General features: G+C 52.3%; 8 protein-coding genes across 8 annotated transcripts; 3 read left to right on the top strand and 5 right to left on the bottom strand.

Moving 5' to 3' along the window:
• Positions 1 to 9: 9 nt before the first annotated feature.
• EDD37DRAFT_278950 (protochlorophyllide reductase) lies at positions 10 to 1,514 on the bottom strand. The gene is made up of 2 exons (XM_062811033.1): positions 1,322 to 1,514; positions 10 to 1,257 (listed from the first exon to the last, which is right to left on the bottom strand). The coding sequence occupies exon 2, from the start codon at positions 1,241 to 1,243 to the stop codon at positions 38 to 40; it is 1,206 nt and encodes a 401-aa protein (XP_062673717.1). The 5' UTR covers positions 1,244 to 1,257; positions 1,322 to 1,514; the 3' UTR covers positions 10 to 37.
• Positions 1,515 to 2,743: 1,229 nt separating this feature from the next.
• On the bottom strand, positions 2,744 to 5,519 carry EDD37DRAFT_278895 (uncharacterized protein). The gene is made up of 2 exons (XM_062811032.1): positions 4,830 to 5,519; positions 2,744 to 4,779 (listed from the first exon to the last, which is right to left on the bottom strand). Exons 1-2 carry the CDS (start codon positions 5,186 to 5,188, stop codon positions 2,826 to 2,828), a joined length of 2,313 nt encoding a protein of 770 aa, XP_062673716.1. The 5' UTR covers positions 5,189 to 5,519; the 3' UTR covers positions 2,744 to 2,825.
• A 2,014-nt stretch (positions 5,520 to 7,533) lies between these two features.
• Positions 7,534 to 9,512, top strand: EDD37DRAFT_278806 (uncharacterized protein). The gene has a single exon (XM_062811031.1). It carries the CDS (start codon positions 7,839 to 7,841, stop codon positions 9,309 to 9,311), a length of 1,473 nt encoding a protein of 490 aa, XP_062673715.1. The 5' UTR covers positions 7,534 to 7,838; the 3' UTR covers positions 9,312 to 9,512.
• EDD37DRAFT_278738 (alpha,alpha-trehalase) lies at positions 9,512 to 13,051 on the bottom strand. The gene has a single exon (XM_062811030.1). It carries the CDS (start codon positions 12,935 to 12,937, stop codon positions 9,713 to 9,715), a length of 3,225 nt encoding a protein of 1,074 aa, XP_062673714.1. The 5' UTR covers positions 12,938 to 13,051; the 3' UTR covers positions 9,512 to 9,712.
• Positions 13,052 to 13,958: 907 nt separating this feature from the next.
• On the bottom strand, positions 13,959 to 14,579 carry EDD37DRAFT_606612 (IgE-binding protein; the record flags this gene model as incomplete). The annotated part of the gene is made up of 1 exon (XM_062814902.1): positions 13,959 to 14,579. The coding sequence occupies one exon, from the start codon at positions 14,577 to 14,579 to the stop codon at positions 13,959 to 13,961; it is 621 nt and encodes a 206-aa protein (XP_062673713.1).
• A 689-nt stretch (positions 14,580 to 15,268) lies between these two features.
• Positions 15,269 to 16,737, bottom strand: EDD37DRAFT_677793 (Nse1 non-SMC component of SMC5-6 complex-domain-containing protein; the record flags this gene model as incomplete). Its single annotated transcript, XM_062819617.1, has 2 exons — positions 15,269 to 15,977; positions 16,033 to 16,737. The coding sequence occupies 2 exons, from the start codon at positions 16,735 to 16,737 to the stop codon at positions 15,738 to 15,740; spliced, it is 945 nt and encodes a 314-aa protein (XP_062673712.1). The 3' UTR covers positions 15,269 to 15,737.
• Positions 16,738 to 17,393: 656 nt separating this feature from the next.
• Positions 17,394 to 19,132, top strand: EDD37DRAFT_623456 (mitochondrial trans-2-enoyl-CoA reductase). Its single transcript, XM_062816112.1, has one exon. It carries the CDS (start codon positions 17,495 to 17,497, stop codon positions 18,722 to 18,724), a length of 1,230 nt encoding a protein of 409 aa, XP_062673711.1. The 5' UTR covers positions 17,394 to 17,494; the 3' UTR covers positions 18,725 to 19,132.
• A 226-nt stretch (positions 19,133 to 19,358) lies between these two features.
• EDD37DRAFT_606609 (aromatic-L-amino-acid decarboxylase, variant) lies at positions 19,359 to 21,004 on the top strand (the record flags this gene model as incomplete). Its single annotated transcript, XM_062814901.1, has 2 exons — positions 19,359 to 19,407; positions 19,458 to 21,004. 2 exons carry the CDS (start codon positions 19,359 to 19,361, stop codon positions 21,002 to 21,004), a joined length of 1,596 nt encoding a protein of 531 aa, XP_062673710.1.
• Positions 21,005 to 21,036: the final 32 nt, after the last annotated feature.

Genomic DNA, 21,036 nt, shown 5'->3' with positions numbered 1-21,036 from the left:
TTATATTTTTGAAATCTCGCCGTTATGCTCGGAGTGATCAATAATCTTTCAGAGGACACCCCTTCTCGACGCTCTCCGATCCAAACTTCTCCTTCACAATCTCCCTCGTCAGCTTCATCAACTGCTCCCCCAACTGCTTATTTCGTGCCAACTCACTTCCGGGCTCCGGGGTTGCCGGCGGACAAATATATTCTCCTGACTTCTCCGTCGCAGATGCGGCATACACGGTACTTACACATCCCATCCAGATGTCCTTCTTAAGCGGCTTCATGGCGACTGACATTGCGTACCCGCGCACGGGGTATGGCTCGTGGATATCTTCAGCAGACATCTTTGTCTCAACGACACCAGGATGCGTCGCGTTGATCAAGATACTAGGATGCTCCGCATGCAGATGTGCATCCAGGTATCGCGCGTACAGGATGCCAGTCAACTTGGCCCGGCCATATTGAGGCATAGGCCCTAGGTCCCTGTTCAACTCGTCGAGGCTGGCGAACTTGGTGTCTTCGGGCGTTTGCTCGTGCGCGTTGGACGCCTGGATCTGAATCCGTACAGTACTGTCTTTGCTGGTTTTCTTGAGTAGTGGTAGTAGGTGTGATGTGAGTGTGACGTGGCCGAGATGGTTGACTGCAAAGTGTCGGTCCACTCCGTACTCTGTGAGTTGGTATGTCATGATGCCACGGGCGGCATTGAGACATAGGATGTCCAGTCGGTCGGTTTGATCGCGGACTTTCTTGGCGACTTCGGTGACGGCCTTGAGGTCGGACATGTCACATGGTAGCCAGACGACTTTGTCGGCATACTGGGAACCAAGATCCTTCTTGATTTCTTCGACGGCATTGTCGACCACGTCTTCGTGTAGGGAGATGATGAAGAGTTTGGCGAGGTTAGCTTTCAAAAGGGTGTATGCTGTGGCAAAGCCGATGCCTTCACTTCCACCTGTGATGAGGGCGACTTTGCCTGACTGATCTGGGACGTCTTTGCTGAGATCGAATTGTTCTTCTTTGTTGGCGAGGCTATGGGCAATACCGCCCATGTTCTCGGTGATAGTGGTCTGGACATTCCTGACGGCTCCAGTGACGGTCTCCATGACAGGCGACGGTTTCCTAAGGTTATCACTACTGTAATGGCGAGGCTGGATTCGAGAGGACAAAGTCAAACAAGGCGTAAGATATTTTGCTGTGGGTGGCTTGACGATATGAGTGAGTCTAGAACACCGTGTCAAATGGTAGAGGCCGGCCATATAATTTACAGTGCCTGTGTCTAGAGCTGTAGTAGATTTGATGACCTCTTTCCACGATTTGTTCGATAGGTTTCTCACCTTATCATTCGCAGGGTATGCGACTTACCGTGGAGCGGCCCAATTGGCATGCACATTTACACGTTAGAGACAGATACGTGCGCGTCACCGTTTTTTCTTCCACGTTCTGTGAACTCAGCGTTGTCAATGGTAAGCAGCACAACCCACAGACATCACAAAAAGGAGATCACGGCCTTTGAGCGGGTCATGGCGCAGAGTCATGATGTAGGCAGCTTTACTCGCATCGGGAGATCACCAATACAGACAGCGTCATCGGGTGTGGCAGTGGACTGACTTTGACAGCGTCTGTGGGAGATGGTGAATTGGAGATGTTAGATCGATGATGTAATAGCCTTGGCTTATGGGTAGGAAAGGCTGACCAATCAACAAGCGAGCCGACAGCGTCGCAAGGCTGGCCAATCATGACGATGCACAAATGTCAACACTGCCCAGTCTGGTACTTTCGACAGCACCTCTACTGGTACACTCGACCTATTCTTCCAAGACAAAACAGTTCAATCCCAGCAGACAGTCCCAGTCCAAGGATGAGCAAACTCACCCGCCGCTTCTGTACAAAATGCTCCAAATTCCTCTTGGTCAATGCATCCTTGCACGAGCCCAACACACTACATAATCATCGTCAGAACGTTTCTCAGTTGTGAACGAGGGCACGACCACTTGGGCACGCATTTGGTGTCCCAGAACTTCGCAATTCTCGCAGAAAAACTAGCGAAGGGCTATTACTTACCGCCTGATTCCCGTCGGCTTGATATGTAGGACCACCGACTCCTGGAACGCCGTGGCCGAAGTACACCAAGCAACCTTGTGACGACAACTGATTGTATGCGTGGTACATTAGAGTTCGCTATCAAGGCAGAGGTTTTCCCGCCCCTCTGATTCTGTGAATAGGATGTCTTTAGCATCTCATGGTTTACCTGCTGCAACTAAACCATGACAAGCTATAACATGCCCGATCTTGACTGCAGACCGCTTGGACACCGCTGCTAACGACGTCCATACAAGATCCTTCTTCGTGCGAGGTTCCGAGTTGGCCAATCCCCTGTTTGGCTTATTTGATACCAGGCTCTGGATATCTGTGGCATAGGCAGAGCGAACACAGTGCCATCTGCTTGTACGACAACAGCAGTGCCAGCAGCCAAGCGGTCAAAGTGTTCCATGATGTTTTCGCCCATCAAACAAGCGACGTGATCCTCGGCGGCGATCCCATTGAGACGTCGTAAGAATCAAGTACTCTTGGGGTGACCGAGCCCGCGAGAGTGGCTTGGTCCACTCCAGAGACCAAAGCAACGGCAGAAATATCGACACCAAAGCATAGGTAGAACGAACGATCAAAGAGTGCATCAATTGCGTCAGCTGTCGTAGTCACATACACCTCATACAGATTCATATATCAGTCCCGTCCTTCCAAACCCTATTGAAAATCACAAAGAAGTGAAACCAAAGAGAAAGTCCCTAATCGTATAATGAGCGGCAACCATCTCTCCAAGATACCAATTGACCCTAATCAGAAAGTCCTACTGTGTGGATCCTCCTCAACATCATTCTCGTCACCCGACACACTTCTCGACCCTCTCGGCCTCGCCGGCAAAGCAGACTGATCCAAGTCTGGAGACGGCATGGTCATGGACATGCCACTGCTCACGCTGGAATTATGCCTATGATGACCAGGCCTCTGCTGCTGTCGACCCATAGGCGACACAGGCGGCGCGGGATCGAGCGGGCCCAATATCTGTGCAAAAGGATAAGTATCCGCGGACGGAACATTACCCTCTGGAATCGTAGTGAAGCCTCGTGGTGAGGACGGTACCGCAGCTGACGTGGTACGTGGCGAGGCGGGAGCTTCATCGGACCCATCTGGCTGGGAGATCGATGTGCTGTGCTCATGGGGTCCGTTCCCGCCGCTGACCACGCTGGGAGGATATAATGCCATATTGCGAATGTTGTAGTCGATGTCGTCAGGCATGATGCTTTTGGACTGCGCGTGCATCTCATTCACTGCAGTGCCCTGTGCCTCAACGGGACCGATATAGTCGGCGCGTGGAGAACGTACGGGCGTCGAAGACGACCAACGTGCATTGCGACGGCTCTCGCTACCGTCATAGTACTTGTTGACACCGCCTTCGAGTTCCTGAGGCGCAGTAGGTTCCACTTCGGTGATCGTGTCGGAGCCAACGTCTTTGGGAGCACCGGCATTATGTGTGGCCCAGAGCCAGGGGAGAAGCATGCTTTTGCGCTGACCGGCCTCGGCTGTCTCTTGCTGATTTTGTTGCTGGCGGTGCTTGCGCATGCGACTATAGCAGCAGAAGAAGAACAGTGCGCCGAGAAGAGTGAGTCCGACAACAACAGAAACGGTGACCGCCACTGGGATAACCCAGCCTCGGTCGTGATGCTTGGGTGGCGGGATCGCAGGACTGGTGGTATTGGACGCTGGTGCAGGCGTGCCTGTGGCTTGTTGCGTATATGTAAATGTACTGATACTGGTCGTAGCATATGTCGTCGAGAACAGGCGAGCGACTTCAGTCACCATACCGTTGGCGGTTGGGGTTGCGGATATGACAGAAAGCACTGATGAATGTGGTCGGTAGGGTTCGTCGACATTTGGATCGTACACGCCCGTCCACTCCCACGAGCTGAGGTTGAAGACATCCACAGCCTTCTGGTATGTCAGCGGCGCCCCGCCCTGCCCTGTACCTCCAATGGCTATCATCTCGTCTGCGTATGGCTGAACACAAACATGGCCCTGTCTCGGCTCGCCTGCAGTGGCCTTAATCCACGTAAAGGAAGGGATTGTCAATATCCAGACCTCTGGTTGTGGTAGGCTACCGTTACTGTCCCAACCGCCATACACGAAGATGTCATGATGGCTTCCGTCAGGGGCTGAAGCCACAACAGTGCAGAATTGTGCAAGCGGGTTCATCGGTCCAATGGGAGAATCTGAGTTGATTGCCTGCGAGGTCCACGACCTTGTACCGATATCGTAAATAGGGAACTCTTTTAGAAAGGGCAGTGATTTGTTTTGTGTGCCATTATCTTCACTGAAGTCTCCCGCTGAAGTGACGCCACCGATCGCGACCAGAATTCCCTGTGTGGATGTCGGAACCCAGACTAGACCTGCTTCTGCTCGCCATGGTGCGTAGGTATTGTTGACCGCCCATCGACTGAAATTAGCATGCCCCTCGGCTGACATATCCACTTCGACCAACCAGTTGTGCTCCGTCGTTGGCGGATCGAAGTAGCCGTACGCACTGCTGTTCGGATTCCAGAAACCGCCAAAATAGAACCCTTTTTGTTCACTGGGAGCACTTGCTCCTGCACCATTAGTGGCAGGAAAGAAGTTGCCATTATCAGGATTGAACGTGATGTCTGGAGAACCAGGGTCCTGATCACTGCCTTCTGGCGGATAGAAGATGTCGTTCACAGTTTGAAAGGTGGAATCGTCGGGTGACAGCGGCATGCCCCTGTGAAAATTGTCAACAATATATAGCACGGCGGTGTTTGTTTGACTTACCCCCAAGCATAAAACTCGTCGTAATCAGCGAACATGGCTCCGTCGACATAGAAGTCGGTGACTTGGGTCTCATCCATCGATACGAATAGCGCTGGTGAGTTGTCATCGTTAACGTTGAAAGATTGATTCAAGTTCAGACTGAACAGTGCTCCTTTCTGAATAGTGGCGATCCCATCCCAAGAAGCGGAGGTCTCGTTCCATATACCAGTCTGCAGCTGGCCGCCTTCCAAGTATACATAGTACCTGATTATGGCTGCCCGAGGTCTGTCCCACATGCCTATCTGGAAAGATGTATAATTACATCTCACCAGAACCGCCAAGGCAAACAGCCACAGAAAGTGTCGTGTCATGAAGACCATAGTTGCGATGTGCAGTGTGATGCAGCTCTCCGGCTTTGCAGCTGAGCAGTTTTCGTGGGTCTCGAGTAAGGCCGGGTTTTAAATTTTTCTGGCTTGGGATATGGATATAGCCAGCGGCCAACCTGGAAAGGCTGTCCTCGCGATGAGATCTGCGACTTCTCCAGAGCCAGCAGGCAGTTGCGGCATGTCGCCGTCTGGAAGGGTCTATTCTGTGGCAAAATAGGGAAGATAACACCTGGGGGCCATTTCCAGCAGACACGACCGTTCATCTGCAGCATCCAGTTGGGCTAGTGCTCCAATCGAGATCTAGACCGCACTTGGCAATGGTGGTCGACCTGCACATATGAATTGGTTGCATCCGCCCTAGGCAAACATAGGAGCAGACATCCAAGCTTTGAATTGGCCTGATTTGAGGAGATTATGCCTGACCACAACATGCACCAAATGCGGGCAAAAGCTAGCGCATGTCCATTTACTCCGATGGTAGAGTAGGACGGGATGTGTGCAGGGACTGCCTGTCGACGAGCTGCAGCACTGACCCAATTCAACACGAAAAGGTTGCTTCATCCTGCTTTCCAGAAGACTTGACCGGTTGTGTAACATGCGGCTGCTGCATGAGTGACCAATTCCTAGTAGAAAGCGGTCAATCAGCAGACACATGCTCACGCTGTATTGAGGAGGTGCACCACAATTACTAAACATAGACGACCCAGTAAGAACAGCGTTGCCTGAACTATGCCAGACCGTCTCAGCCTTATCGAGGAACTGTCTTTTAGAAACAGCTTCCGCAACCCACAAAGCTGATTGAATGCCGCTTGATGGACTACCCAAAGGAAAACACTGGGATTCCAAGAAGCGCATTGTCTCAACAACCATTCCACAAAGAGATCTCGTGCGTGGGTTCTTTTCTGTCGGGTGGTTTCCTGTACGCACGCACTCAGCCTCACAACCATAAAGAGCATTTGTTCTCCGCCCTCCTTCCTCGTATTGTGGAGAGACGGCGATCGCTCGTTCCTAAGTCAAGGGCTAAAAACAAGGAACCAACCATATGATGATGTGCGCTGTTCGGCAGACCCATAACCGCACAGAACTGGTGGCTTGAATACCCCAGCCTCGTATATCCAATGGCTACCATCAAGGTGGTTCACGTGTCGCTGCGCAATACGTGATGTCGCCGTCTAGGCACTGGCAACTGCATAAGGTGGGTGAAGACTGCGCTGGATTGGTGGCCTGAAGTGTTGGAGAGGATGGGGGGACTGTGGTCGGAAGCGCAGGAGGGCTAATGAGTGACAGCTGGTTTCTTCCCGTGCCGTGTGCCGATATTCAAGCGGTCAGGCTGAAGTTTCTTTCGACGGTCTTTCATCCATCATGGTTTCCAGCACCCCGTGCACAGAAAATGATTGAATTGAGGCGGATATTATCTTACTCCCTGGCATCGAAGAAGCAGTGTCCAGAGGCGCCTACTCAATGGAGACTGTCCGCATGAGTGGTCTCGTCTCTCAGCACCTACGGAGAGTCTACGTGGTCACTTTGGTGAATGGAAAGCCTGACAGCTATTCCTTGTAAATTAAGCGAACGACATGTACTGTAACATGGATCTGCAGCAAAGTGAGGGGGCTGCTACTCTTGACAAACCAGCAACCTGCCCGACCCTGCGTAGAGCGGCCTCTGCTTCGAAACTACTGTTTACGCTCATCTTCTCCCACTCTGTCAATAAGATACGATCATGCACGGTTACAAATTGCCATTACCTGATCGTGTGCCCGTCTACTTCTCCCTCCACCCTACAAAGCAATTGAGCCTCACTTGACCACTTCGAGAGCCGGTGCCCGAATGCAACGAAGAGTGCGACCATCGATCGCTCCAACGCGGTTCCACAGTCCACCATCTACCAACTTCCGACCACATATCGATCCACTTTGACCAGGTATGCATCATGCTAGCCCATAGCTTTTTGATGCGTTCCATCCCGCTCGTGGTCTGGTTGCCTTGGTGCAGCCTTGGGGCTGCTCGTGCTCCTTCTGTGTCCGCAAAACTCACTTGTCCAAGTTGTCCTAGACTCAGCCCCAAGTATCATGCATGCGATTGTTTTTCTCCGCGGGCCTGTCTGCTGCAGCAGGTACTTTAGCGTGTCTGACCACGCAACCAATGTGCCCGACTGGTGAGACAGGGAAAGTGTTCGAGCAACCTGGGGCTGAATACTATAGTCATGGATGCTGCGGGCCATTTTTGAGGTGCGGCTCCTCATCTTCGACCTGACGTTCACAGATGCTTTTGGGGCCTGGTCTTCTACGTTCCGTCTCCAGCACACCGCCGCATCCCCGGCCAGTGGCTGCGCTAGAGACCACTCAGGACACCACGGGCTTGTGAGTTCCTCAAAGGCCTGTCCACGACCACGGAAGTCGCGAGTGTGCAAGCCACCCGCCGAACGCTAGCACGGCCTTTGCGAACACACTTGCCTTTCCCATCTACTTCAAGGTGACGCAGACCGGATGCTGAAATCAGGCACGGCAGCTTCAGTGACCATATAACAGCTGAAAGATGTCTCTCTTCTGATGTTCCTCTTTCTTTCCTTCTTGAGACATTCCAGCCTCGGCCATTACTGTACAGTCACTCGTTGCACATTCGCTCATCCTCCGACATTGCCATCATGAGGCTGAGGACTGTTGGGTTCCTTTTCGCTGCTTTTGCTGACTTGGGCCATGCGGGCGGAACCGGTGGCTCGGACTGGGGGACTACAACTGCTGCTTGTGTCCCATCAACTACCACCGTATACGATACTCAAATAGTTGAAACCACTGCATGGTCGACGCAGACAGTGATAGTCACAACCACCTGCTGGGAAGTTTCCACAACCACCGTTGTTCAACCAACAACTATCGTTGAGACTACCACCAAAATCCAGCCAACGACTATTGTCGAAACGACTACAGAGATACAACCCACCACGATCGTGAGCACAACGACGGTGATTAGTGTCAGTGTCAGTCCAACAACCGTGGTCAGCGTCAGTATCAGCCCAACCACTGACATCGTTCCAACTACTGTTGTCAGTGTCAGTCCGACCACTATTGTTAGCACGACTACCGTGATCAGTGTGACTACCATCGTCACTCCAACGACCGTGGTCAGCGTCAGCGTCAGTCCAACTACTGACATTGTACCAACCACTATTATTAGTGTCAGTGTTAGCACGACTACACTCGTCAGTGTCAGTATCAGTCCTACCACTATCCTCAGTCCAACAACTGTTGTCAGCCCAACGACTCTTATAAGTCAAGTTACCGCCACTAGCATTGATACCACGACAGATACTGTCATAAGCATTGGTACCGTCACCGACACTATCACTTCTACAGCACCAACATTGACAGGCTTGGTCCCTTGTACCTCAAGGACAATCAATCCAACCTATACGCCCCCAACCCCACTGCCAAGCAACTACCTCTGGGGTTGTCCACCTGGGACCATCTGCACTCCTCCTCAAATTGATTGTAATTGGGAACAGAATCCGCCGGCAAGCACGTATGTCTGCTCGCCGGACGAGTGTAAGCCAACGCCCGCATTCCCAGTACCAGACTGGAACACGACTTGGCCGAACCCAACAACCACAAGTTGTGCCTGGGATCAGCCGGTCCTTGGTTTCTTCCATCTCAACCCTCAGCACTTCGGTCTCGACTTTACTATCTTTGATATCGATGGTCAACCTGTGTGCCCCACTACTTCCACGATCATTGTACCTACAACTGCAACGGTCACTGTACCTACAACCGCCACCGTCACTGTAAGTGGTTGGCAAGATTGGCCTTCACCCACCACTTCTCAACCATGGAAGATGCCTCGACGACGAGGTACGACCAACCCCCTCGCGGAGATGTTCTGGCGTCGACAAGGATCAGTCGCAGAGGCTCCGGCACAGTGTTACAGGCCTTTCGACGATACTCAGCTGTATGCTCAGTCCGTTGGCAAAGTGCGCAGCGTGCTGTGTCCAGCAGACAGCGTATTCATGCAGGGCATTAGCGAATGCGAGGCCTGTGACGTGAAATATGGCCAGACTTCTGCGGGCACGACGAATTTCCCAGAACTCCAAATGTGGTTGAACTACTGCACCGACAACACTTGAAGTTGGTGACCTACTGAGAACATTATACATATGCGGAAGTCATCTTATTGATGGAGTATTTATGGGGCATCCCGACGAATGCAAATATGAAAGGATGTATCGAGCAGGTATCGTTGGCCTTAGTGGAGGTCATGCGAAACGCGATACGAGGCATTCACTCGCTTACGATGGAAAATGTGTACCGATGATAATGATAATGAGGATTACCAATAAGCCATTCCTAAGGCGTAACATAGGCATCATCTTGCGAGCCTGAGAACTCATTTGCAGAGGGTAGGGTCTGCTAGAAGACCTTGGTGCCTTTGTGTTTGGTCTGCATGCCAGCCATCCCAATTTTGCACTAATGTCAATCAAGGGAAAGGATACCAGGAAAGCCTAATCATCGACATAACGAGCCGTCTTCATACCATACTCTTCCTCCTCTCCGCATCCCTCACCACCCTTCCCAACTTCAACAGGACATCCATATCCCCCTCCGTACCTCTCATCTTCAAATTCCCACCAGCATCAGCACCCCGTTTCCTCAACCCACCCAGCCCCTCAACAATGATACTCCACTCCGCAACCGTCGCACCACTCCCACTCATATTCTTCACCGTCGCCGTCCCATTCGCCAAACTCCCCCAAACCTGCAACGTAGCATACTTCGCCGTATAGATCTCCTTCCCACTCGGCACCGTGAACATCGTAACATTACTCCCCAGGGGTCCTATATCCAGAATCTCCGTCGCATTATACGCCGTACTGATGCTTAGTTTCCCACTGCTCGCCACCTCAAGCACACCCGCACTCGAATTCGCGTTGAATGCACTCGGACTGCCCAGCGTCTCATTGTGGAATAAAACACTGTAATTCCAAGGCGGCGCTTGAGCCCAGTCGAACTCCATCCCCGTCACGCGGTATCCAAGCGGTAAAGACACGGTGATACTCGCGGTCTGATTCGCGAGGGCAGGCTGCCACTTGGTGCTCGTCGCACCGTCGACCGCAGCGATAGGGAATTGTCCTGGCATGATGTCGTCCGGCGAACTTACGGGCAGACACTGCGCGACGTTCCCACTGGTCGTCGCGACGTTGCCGATCTGTCGGTTTTTGATAGTGATACTCGAGTTCGGGGCGAGACTGTAATTTCCTGTCGCTGAACCACCCAATGGTCCAACTTGCACTGGAATAGGAGAGCTCGCGTACGTGGCGTTAGGCACGGCGCCCTCGGCAGGCGATACACTACCACGACTGAGGATAGTGTGAGTCTGGTTCGAGAACGCGCTGATCGGCCACCCGTTCCAGTGGAAAGTGCGGTACTTGATCTGTGGGATCTGTGGCGGCAGACTGGGGTCGACATGCAGAATGAAATCTGGTCGTAACCTTAATCCGAGATATCCAAATAACACGACTTGATTCGATCCGCCGTGCCCGGTGAGGAAAGGGTACGCAGGATGCGTGCCGCCATTGGCCTGGTAGTTGTCGACGAGTTGTTCGGAGAACTGGAACCACGGACCGCGGATGTAAGGGTATGTCGAGGCCTGTTGGTAAGTGTAGCTCGAGCAGCCTGACGGGCTCACAGAATTCGCGATGATCGAGAAGATAGCGTATGTCATTGCTGGACCATTGGTGGTCGTTTTGGCGGCGTAGTAATCTAGATCACTGAGCGAGTCTTGCGAAGTATAATTCTGGCCCGTATACGACAGGGGGAATGTATTGAGAATGACGTCCGCCTGTTTGACTTCGACGCTGCCGTTCATCCCGACGTACTCTAACACAATATTGGCCTCGGTGTCGCGCGCGATAAGCACGTTATCTGCCTGCGTGGTCCATGTTGCGTTGGGTGTGCCGTTGAACATGCTCCGGTATTGATTTGCGGTCGCCAGGTGCTGCGAGATCAAAGCGTTTGTGAACGCCCCGTCATCCACGTGGTTTGCGTACTCGTCTGGGTCGGTCATGTTCAACAACGACCATTGCGAGCCGTTCTTGACTAGTAAGTCCGAGTACATCGTCGCCAGCGAGTCGTAGATCGGGTATAGTTGGTCTTGGAAGAACGATGTATCGCCCGATGTGACCCAGTAGTTTGTGAACTCTTGGCCGATGTCGCCATTGATGTGGTACTCGTAGTCCCAGCAGGGGCCGGTGGCAGTACAGTTACCGTACCGACCGCTTGTCCAGGGAAATATAGCTGCTTTGGACGAGAATTGGGTCGTGTTCTGCGAGGACTGGTATGCCGTCTTGATGTTGGCTTGTGCTTGCTGGTACCGCTGGATGCGGTAGTTGGCGATGCCCAGGCCTGCCGCGGGGAAAGCGGCTACTAGACCTGGCTGCATCCAGACTTCGGCGTCCCAGAAGATCTGTCCGGCATACGAGTCCGAGGTCAAACCGCCAACTGCGATGCTGTGGCTGTTGATAGGAGCGTTGCCGGAGACGTTGAGTGCGTTTTCAGATATCGTGTTCTGCAGCAGAGTGTATGGGTTGACGACCGCCACTATGGCAGACTCAATTATATAGGGGTCACTAGGAAGACTTCCGTTCTGTGGGTAGGAGTAGTCGTCCACTGATGTCGAAGGAAAGTTTGCATTCCACTCTGCCATGTGACTTTGGAGTAATGAGGTGAATCCGGCCTTCTGTGCGTTAAGGGAAGCGTTCCTCGCCACCATACGTGGTTGGACGTAGCCATCTGTTGAGGCGATACCGACGAATTTGGTGAATGTTGCGACCTTACCACCTTGCAGGCTGACGTTGTATGTGGAAGCGATCGAGGTCTGATTTGTGCCGAGATATGGGCGACTCGTGGTGAGCTTCTGCGCAGAGCCAACAGTCGCACCAGTGTGGTTCAAGGTAGCGTATACCCACGCCGTGATATTGCTAACTCCATCGGGTGAGACGGAGCTGTAAATCAGATCTGAACTGGAAGAGTCAACTCCAGTCTGTCCGGGAGTCGCTCGCACGGCACAGTCTCCATTGAGCACATTCGCGATTGTGACATTGGTCGCACTTGCGGCAGTAATGTTCATCGTGACGACTGCTTGGTTGATGTTGAGCCTGTGAGCAAACAGCTGATATGACACGTTGAACGAGCCATGGCCACTCGGCTTCCATGTAAATGCCCAGTTCATAAGACCGTTCCTCATGTCCAGGCTTGACTTGAAGTTGCTGATGGTCGAGGCATTGGTCGCTGCAGCCAGGAAGTTGCTCCCACCAAGATCCACGATTAGGCCACTCCAGTGTGGAATGCCGCTGATAGCACTGTCCCCGCCATACTGAGATAGCCAGGGGAAGTTGGTGCCATTGGTGGTAGCTTGAGAGTCCCAGAAGCCGCCGACAGTAGCGAACGTCTGCCGACGTTGGAAGAGTGGCCAACCATTGATATCGTCTCCGGCCACTGGAGTGTCGGCCTCGAAGAAGGGCCCGAGAGCGGCTACGTTGATTCCATGATAGCCATTTGCGACCGATGCTCGAGATTGGTAATGTCCTTGGTCAAGATTGGTCGTGGTGAGTATCCAATTGGTAGCGTCCCACGTCACACCCGGAAAGCGAGTCTTGTACACTGTCGAAGCATTGCCGGTTTGAGCAGATGCTACCGAGGACAATAGCCCAACGACCAGCAGGATGATGAGCGGCATGTCGGTCTTTCTCCTCATCCGGAAGCAAAAATCTAAGCTTTTGACGCCTTCGATTGACACGGAGAACCTTGTCTCGAATCACTCTGTGGCACTGCTTCCCATGGAAAGGCCTACAAGGAGTGAAGGTGACGACCGACTTGGACGGTGCTGTTTGTTGACCTGGGAGCTTCACAGAGTACAGAAGTACCGAGGCAAGCTTTATTAGTGCTAGATTTTGGTAGCCGAAGTTCAGGGAAATGCAAAGATCTCAATCGAGCGCGGATGGTACTTCGGCGCTGTGAAAATGTACATGTACATGATCCATTACCTTATGCATGCAGCTCGCATCCCCCGCATAGAGCAGGATGGACTTGTGCAAAGTTACATCGACCACGAGACCTTGATTACAGCTCTTCCACCTTCAAGCCCCAATGACTTCATTGGGTGGAACGTGCGGAGAAAATCCTCTTTTGTCTTTACCTAGTGAAATGTGGATGGTAGGATGGCCTTGGAGGCGTTTTGTGGAGGCGGAGAGACAGCGGTCACCTATCAATACGGATCCTATTTGCGCCACAATTATCATCGAGATCGCCGTCGGCCTCGTCCGGCTGGGGTTATGACATATAGGAATACAACTCCTCATCAAATGACGAGTTGTAGGTCAGCGTTGCCATTGGCAGTCATTGACCGCAACGTGCGGAATCTCGGCTCACATACGTACGACAACACGACCTGAATATCTTTTCCAGAAAGGTTGGACTTGCTAGAACAGCTGGTTGAGTCATATGCGAGAAGTCTGTCACTGGCGCCCTCAAGTGGGATGAAGCTTTGCTGTGATATGATGTGATTACCTATAATGATTACATATCTTCCCAAATCATGCGCTATGCTATGCTGTACTCAATTTTCCCGCTCATGCTTTTTTGCTTTTTCGCTATGCTTTCAACTCAAACAATGCCATTGCAATATCCCCAGATCCTGTACAAAACAAAGCACCAATTCAGATACCCTCAGTCTGAGTAACGACTATTACCCTTCCAGTCTTCTCTCAATCGATGGCTTAGTCGTACTGCCAAGCAGCAGAGTTGCCGGCGGTGTAAGGGACAGCCAATGGCACAAATGGCACACAGTCGGCGACATTGCCCAATGGAACCTGAGCCTCAGGAAAGTTGGCAAACACCTGGTACGCAATGCTGCCGTAGGTTGGGCATGCCATGAACCCATCAGCGCCGAATGCTTGAGTGCTGACCGAACCGTATTGGGCACCAGCGGCCAAGTTGAAAGTGAAAGGGTAGGACACGGCACCGTAGGGGATGGCGTGAGTGTGGGCGGTGGTGAACATCAAAGCACCCGATATGTCAACGTAGATTTGCTGACCACCTGGAACGGTAACAGCCAGCGATCCAGCTCCAGTGAAAGCGGTCTCGTTGCCTGGAGGGCAGAAGCTGGCTTGGTCGGTACCAGTGTATGGACAAGAGGTCACGGTCTGGGGCAAGTTGAGCCAGAACTTGTTGTTGTTGGCATTGAAGCTCTCGAAGTGGAATGGTTGGATATCTGTTCCAACGATCAAACCGTAGGCAGCCGGGAAGGTCGCATCAGGGTTGTTTCCAGATGAACCGGTGGGAACGGCGAGAGCGCCCAGGGCTGGGAGAGCGGCGATGACGGCGGTCTTGATCTGCATTTTGAGTGCTGAGAAGCGAAGTGATCGAGGATTTGGAAGTTGTTTTGTGGTTTGTGTTAAGGATCGAGTGTCTGTCAGAGGGTTGAAGTGGATGTCACTGTTGCTTGTTGTTGCTTGTGAGAGTTGTTGATGAAGAATAGAACTGTAGACCTCTAATCGGAGCCATACTTATATCCATCGTCAACTCCTTGGAACCATGAGCCAGTCTTAGAGTCGTTGTACCATTTCGCTGCAAGACTTGGTACCAAAGATACCGAGGAAATGGTACTCAGAATAGTAGCACTGGAGTCATTGGACCAAAAACCTGAGGGATGGGATACCCACAGTAGAGCCGCGGGAGTAACCTCTGGATGGAAGGACCCGTCAGAGATCACCATTGCAGACCAGGTTTCCCTTGCACGAACCTCTTTGAGAGATTCTGAGCAGTCACAAGATGGAGCTTTGCTATTTGGAGAGTCCAATGCACGGACCATGTATCGAAAGCACGGGGTAGGTAGTAAAGATTTCCCCGTCGGATAGCATCTCCACGAAGCGCTATGACCATGTGGTAGTATCTGTGGCAGACTCATTGGCGGAATGTGGCAACCGAAAACCTGGCTGATCCATCCGTTGGCCCATCGGCGACTCCGAGCCTCTTGTGTGGAGAATTCGCAGCTTCATGGCAGTGCTGCAAATTCAACTATGGAAGTCCCGCATATCGTGGATCAATCTGATCTATCCCCGCAGTCTGGATAGACGGTATGAAGCAGATCCGCACCAAATCATAGTGTCGGCTCCTTTCCGGGCGGTTAGTGACGAGGCTGAGCCAGGCGTTTGGACGTGCCAGACCAGTGGTGACAACGACGTTGCTTGCATTTGATGAGCTTGGCGCCCTGGGGTTCGAGATCTCTTCGCAACGGACACCCTTCAGTAGTGCGCGGGTCTAACCAGTCCTTGGAAGACAGTCGAGGCAATCCCTTCGAGTACCGGGGTGGTGGTGGTGGTGGTGGTGGTGGAATTGAATCGATATTGAGGTTTCGAGCAAGTAGTGATGGCATGGTCTGGATGATCGACTCGAGAACTCAAGACTCTGAGAAAGACCATCCATCGACCATTTCCAGCGCTTTGACCTTGTGGTCGTTTTGAGTGCAATGTCCTCAAGATACTCGAAAGGGTGTTTCAAGTGCCCTCCTCGGCATTGGCTTCCGTCGCTGCATCGGTTCGATGCCTGTGGCCGCTCTTACGTCGGCCATTCTGGTAGCTATCCGAGGTCGTAATAGCCTTCTCTCCGACATAATGTTGACCATCCCATTCTGTCTTGCAAATAGGACAGGTCTGCGACCTCTGCACGCGGAAGAAATTCTGTGTACAGATGTCATGTAATCGGCACGGGCATTCGCGGCGTGGACATCTTTGGCCCTTCATAATTCATCAGCTCAGAACCATACGATCAGAGGGGGGTGGAAACACTTACCACGGTGACGATCTCTTTGCAAGCGTGACAGAACTTGATCTTTTCTCGTTTCTCGCCGTCCTCGTCCTCGTCATTGTAGGTGTCGATCAGCCACCCTTTCAGCTCCATCAATGCCCGTGGACTCAAGCTGTAGAAGCCTTGTCTGCTTTTCTCAAGCCAGCCTTCTTCGAGCAGCTTAGTGAGCATAGCCTCGGCGTCTCTAGCAGCCAGCATGCCTGCGGTGGATTGTGTTGCATTTCCATTTTGTGTCTCTCGCCTGCTCTGCGATCGTCCGACTTGAATGGCCTCGATGCCGCTCAGGCACATAGCTTCTCGCTTGCCCTTGTTGTTTTGTCCGTCAAACATTGCGTCCAAGAGTTTTTTGAGGTAGACAATCTCATCGGCTGAGTACGTGGTAGCGAGTTGTGTGAGAGAATCGCTTGTTGTGTTGACCAGAGCATAGACACGTTCTCTAGTCTGCTGGTGGAATGTGCTGCGGATTTCGAGGTCGAGAGGAGAGAGTCTCCGATTTGCTTCCGCAATGTACACGTTGAAGTCGTCGGCGGTGACATCTTGTGGTTCTACGTCACGTCCGTCGCGGTATGTTAGGATGGCAGCGAGGATCGGTCTCGCAGTCTCAAGAGTAAGCACGCTTTGGGCGAGGAATGCTTGTAGGAACGCTCGGTTGGCATTGCTGTAGCCGTGGACAGGGCCTACGTCGGCCATTATTGTTGGCGCTATCAAAAGCAGGATGATGATGGCGAAAAGAATTGGTGAATTGTTGGGTTGTGCTGGTACTTTACGCGTCGCAGTTGAAGTCTGGACGCGTCGTTGGAGAAAACTTACGAAATACGAACTACTGTACAATTGTCGTTCAAGAGCGGAAGCGGATGGTTTCACGTTCATCCTCACAACATCCATGTATAGAAGGATTCCGAGAGGGTTTTAAATCAAGAAATTGAGGAGTATGCAACTTTTGACTGCCTAAGGTGATTTCCTTGTACCCACCGACAGGGTTGAGTGTTTTTGCGAGTACCATGTCTATCCGTGCTAGCCGCCAACGCCTATGGTCGCACGCATGAACGAAAGATGCTTTCAACACCAATATCATGTTTCAACCGTCTCGTCTCATTTCAACTCAAGCTGTAAATTGAATCCAGACACATGCCCGGATTGATAATTGTCAGCTACCGCCTGTAGCTCGTTCTCAGAGCATTTGTGAGCGATTCATCCCAGAAGAACCGGACGCAGTCGCTCACACCTGGTACGGGAGAACAACGTACCTGGTCTCGCTGGCACCTTAGCGACTGAAAATGCCATTAGTGACTGTAGCTTCAACCTCCTTACCAAAGAAGAAACTTGACCGAGACCAAGTATGACGTCGCCTTTTCAGGAATTGTTGTTGATGCGGAGCTGCGGAAATCTACAGATACTCTTCGACGCTCCAATGTGCCCCGATGACTGAGAATTAGCCGTTCGTGACATGACCACCTCACTACGTTGTTCCCAGCCTCTCAAGGCTGCCTCACGATCCCTCTTTGCACAAAGTCGAGGGCCGCTATGTCGGAGCACTTTGCGGAGGTCTTCCATCGACCGCCCGCGAGCAATTAGCAGCTACGGTTATACCCAGGCCAAAGCATTGGTCTACTCCAAATATGGCGAACCTCAAGACGTCTTATCAATACATGGCCACTCCATATCGCCCGCGGCAGGTTCCAGCGTCGTCGTCCGGATGCTTGTTGCCCCAATCAACCCAGCCGATGTGAATCAAATCCAGGGTGTATACCCTTCGAAACCCGAGATGAACACAGCCCTCGGAACCTCAGAAGCTGCTGCAGTTGCAGGCAATGAAGGAGTCGCAGAGGTCGTTAGCACGGGATCCGGTGTCAAAACCCTGAGCAAGGGCGATTGGGTCATAATGAAGTACACGGGACAAGGAACATGGAGAACACATATGGCTGTCGATGAAAGCAAACTGTTGAAGATTGACAACAAAGACGGTTTGACCCCTCTACAGGTCGGGACCGTGTCGGTCAACCCTTGCACGGCCTACCGCATGTTACTCGATTCGGCAACATGGAAGTTCATGGGAGACGAATGGTTCATCCAGAATGGCGCGAACAGCGGTGTTGGACGAGCAGCTATTCAACTAGGCAAGGAATGGGGCTTCAAGAGCATCAATGTCATACGGGGCCGTGAAAATAAAGAGGAGGAGCAAAAGCTCAAGCAGGATCTGCTAGATATTGGAGCGACCAAAGTCATCACAGAAGAAGAGCTAATGAGCAGAGAAATTAGAGACCAGATCAAAGAATGGACTCATGGCGGCCGAGAACAGATCAAGGTCGGATTGAACTGTGTTGGTGGCAAGCCAGCTACAGCTTTGGCCAAGTTCCTAAGTCCTGGAGCCACGATGGTCACCTATGGTGCTATGAGCAAGCAGCCTCTGGCACTTCCTGCATCACTATTGATCTTCAAGGATATTTCATTCACCGGATTCTGGGTGAGCAAATGGAGTGACCGCCATCCAGACCAAAAGAAGCAGACCGTTGACGATGTGCTTCGCCTTACGAGAGAAAAGAAGTTTAAAGATATACCTGTACAAGAGTGCAAATGGGCTTGGGAGACCGAGGTCGACACTCTCAAGGCGGCGGTCCAAGGCACTCTGGGTGGTTTCAGGCCTGGGAAAGGCGTGTTTGTGTTTGAAGAGACTTGAACAGCGATACATTCGACAGATGAGTGGGCGGGTTTGTCTGAAACGAGAAGAGATTCCGCATAAAGCCCCTGACGCCTGCTTGTGGTCATATAGTGTCAGCGTCCACCTAACCTGAAATGGACGACTTGCCCGATACGGATGTCTTTCCAGATGTAAAACCTACGTATCCCCTATGATGCATGTGTGAGAACTGGTATATGCCAACGAGGTCAAATAGCAGGGCTTAAAGGCTCTAAGCTGCGTCATCCATGCACCTTGAATCCTTAATCGGATGGGATGAAAGTATTTCCTTGCGTCCAACCGACTTGGTCATCCTACACCAACAAGGCTGTAGGATTTGGCCAATCACATTCACTTTTCGAGCTTTCCCGCGGAGTCTTTGCCGCCTCTGTCCATGTCCAATGTCCAATACGTCGTTTACATCGTAAACCTCTTCGAAGGGCGTGCATAGGTGGTCATCTTCTTTTCGCTGTAGGTATTTTGGGTTTCACGGTCGATATTTCCATCCTTGTCTTGTCGTGCTGCTTGATATATGTTTGAGCGGGCACTTCTTCGCCCACGGCCGCTACTCTCACCAAAACCACCCATCTCGAGCATCTTCACCAGAGGCTTCCATCGATCTAGACTTTCAGCCATGGACGCCGACGAGTTTCGAAAAGCAGCTCACGCTGCCATAGAAGAGAGTATGTTAAATGCTTTCTATGGCCTAAGCACCAACAACTAACATCTTCAGTCATCGAATACAATCAGAACATCACCAACCACCCCGTCCTCCCATCCATCAAACCAGGCTTCCTAGCACCTCAACTTCCCAAATCAGCTCCCGAGCAACCTCAACCATGGTCCGATATCCAACCAGACATCGCTTCCAAGATCATGCCTGGCCTCACACACTGGCAATCACCCAATTTCATGGCCTTCTTCCCTGCCAGTGTCACCTACCCATCAATGCTAGGCGAGATGTACAGCGCTGCCTTCACCGCCCCAGCCTTCAACTGGCTCTGCAGCCCATCTTGCACGGAACTCGAAACCGTGGTAATGGACTGGCTCGCGCAAGCATTTGACCTCCCGCCATCCTTCCTCAGCACGTCACCCACCGGTGGTGGCGGCACGATCCAAGGCTCCGCATCAGAAGCCGTAGTAACATGCATGGTTGCCGCACGCGAACGCTACCTCCACGCCAAAGTCGACGCCGAAGGCCTTGCCCCCAACAGTCCCGAACGCGAAGACCGAATCGCGCATCTACGCTCAAAATTAATCGCCCTGTCCTCAGACCAAACGCACTCATCAACGCAGAAAGGCGCATTGATAGCCGGCACACGCTTCCGCGCCATCCCAACGTCCATGTCCAACGGCCTCTCCTTGACCGGCGCGGACCTTGAGGCCGCATTAGCCCAATGCGCCAACGAGGGTCTGGAACCATACTACATCACCCTAACCCTCGGGACGACATCGACGTGCGCAATCGACGACTTCGCCAGCCTCGCCCCAGTATTAGCAAAGCACAAGAACCTCTGGGTGCACGTCGACGCAGCGTACGCCGGCGCCGCACTGGTCTGCCCTGAATACTCCTCCCAACACTCTCACCACATGAGCATTGCAGACAGTTTCAACATGAACATGCACAAATGGCTACTCGTCAACTTCGATGCATCCTGCCTATTCGTCCAGGACCGCAACCATCTCACCCGCGCGCTCTCCATCTCAGCGGCATACTACGTCAACAAGCACTCCGACGCCGGGCTCGTGACGGACTACCGAGACTGGCAGATCCCGCTGGGCCGACGATTTCGCGCCCTCAAGATTTGGTTCGTCCTGCGAACGTACGGGCTGGAAGGTCTGCGCGCGCACATCCGCAAGACGGTCGGCATAGGCGAGACATTTGCTGGTCTTGTGCGCGAGCGGGCTGATCTCTTCGAACTGGTGACGACGCCGGCGTTCGGTCTGACTTGTTTCCGCGTGAGGGCTGATATCGTGCCAGCCACAAACACTGTTGCGGAGACGGATGCAAGTTTCGTACCGCAGGTCTCGGCGGAGCAGCAGCTCGAACAAGCTGCAAACTCTTTGACGAAGCAGATTGGCGAAATGATCAATGAGCGCGGCGAGGTCTTTCTCACTTGCAGCAGTACGGCTGGAAAGTCGTTCATTCGTGTTGTCAGTGGTAACGCCTATGCTGAAGAGAAGTATGTAAGGAATGCGTTTGATATCATTGTCCGGACGACTGAGGAGATGCTGGGTATAGGGAACAAAAAGGCGGTGGAGAACGGGCATGCAGCATAATCCAGTTTTATGAGATGATTGTCTGCATGTTG

The sequence above is a fragment of the Exophiala viscosa genome (assembly GCF_022695815.1).
Source record: "Exophiala viscosa unplaced genomic scaffold EDD37scaffold_2, whole genome shotgun sequence".
In the NCBI taxonomy this organism is placed as follows: domain Eukaryota; kingdom Fungi; phylum Ascomycota; class Eurotiomycetes; order Chaetothyriales; family Herpotrichiellaceae; genus Exophiala; species Exophiala viscosa.
Note: the sequence above shows the minus strand (reverse complement) of the source record. Positions and strands in the feature narration are given on the sequence as shown.

Bases quoted from the DNA above. Each gene is read 5' to 3' on its own strand.
- EDD37DRAFT_623456 (XM_062816112.1), top strand. From the start codon at position 17,495: ATGACCACCTCACTACGTTGTTCCCAGCCTCTCAAGGCTGCCTCACGA.
- EDD37DRAFT_278895 (XM_062811032.1), bottom strand. From the start codon at position 5,188: ATGGTCTTCATGACACGACACTTTCTGTGGCTGTTTGCCTTGGCGGTT. The intron at 4,780-4,829 runs GTAAGTCAAACA...CAATTTTCACAG, and splicing joins GACGAGTTTTATGCTTGGGG to GGGCATGCCGCTGTCACCCG.
- EDD37DRAFT_278738 (XM_062811030.1), bottom strand. From the start codon at position 12,937: ATGAGGAGAAAGACCGACATGCCGCTCATCATCCTGCTGGTCGTTGGG.
- EDD37DRAFT_278806 (XM_062811031.1), top strand. From the start codon at position 7,839: ATGAGGCTGAGGACTGTTGGGTTCCTTTTCGCTGCTTTTGCTGACTTG.
- EDD37DRAFT_278950 (XM_062811033.1), bottom strand. From the start codon at position 1,243: ATGGCCGGCCTCTACCATTTGACACGGTGTTCTAGACTCACTCATATC.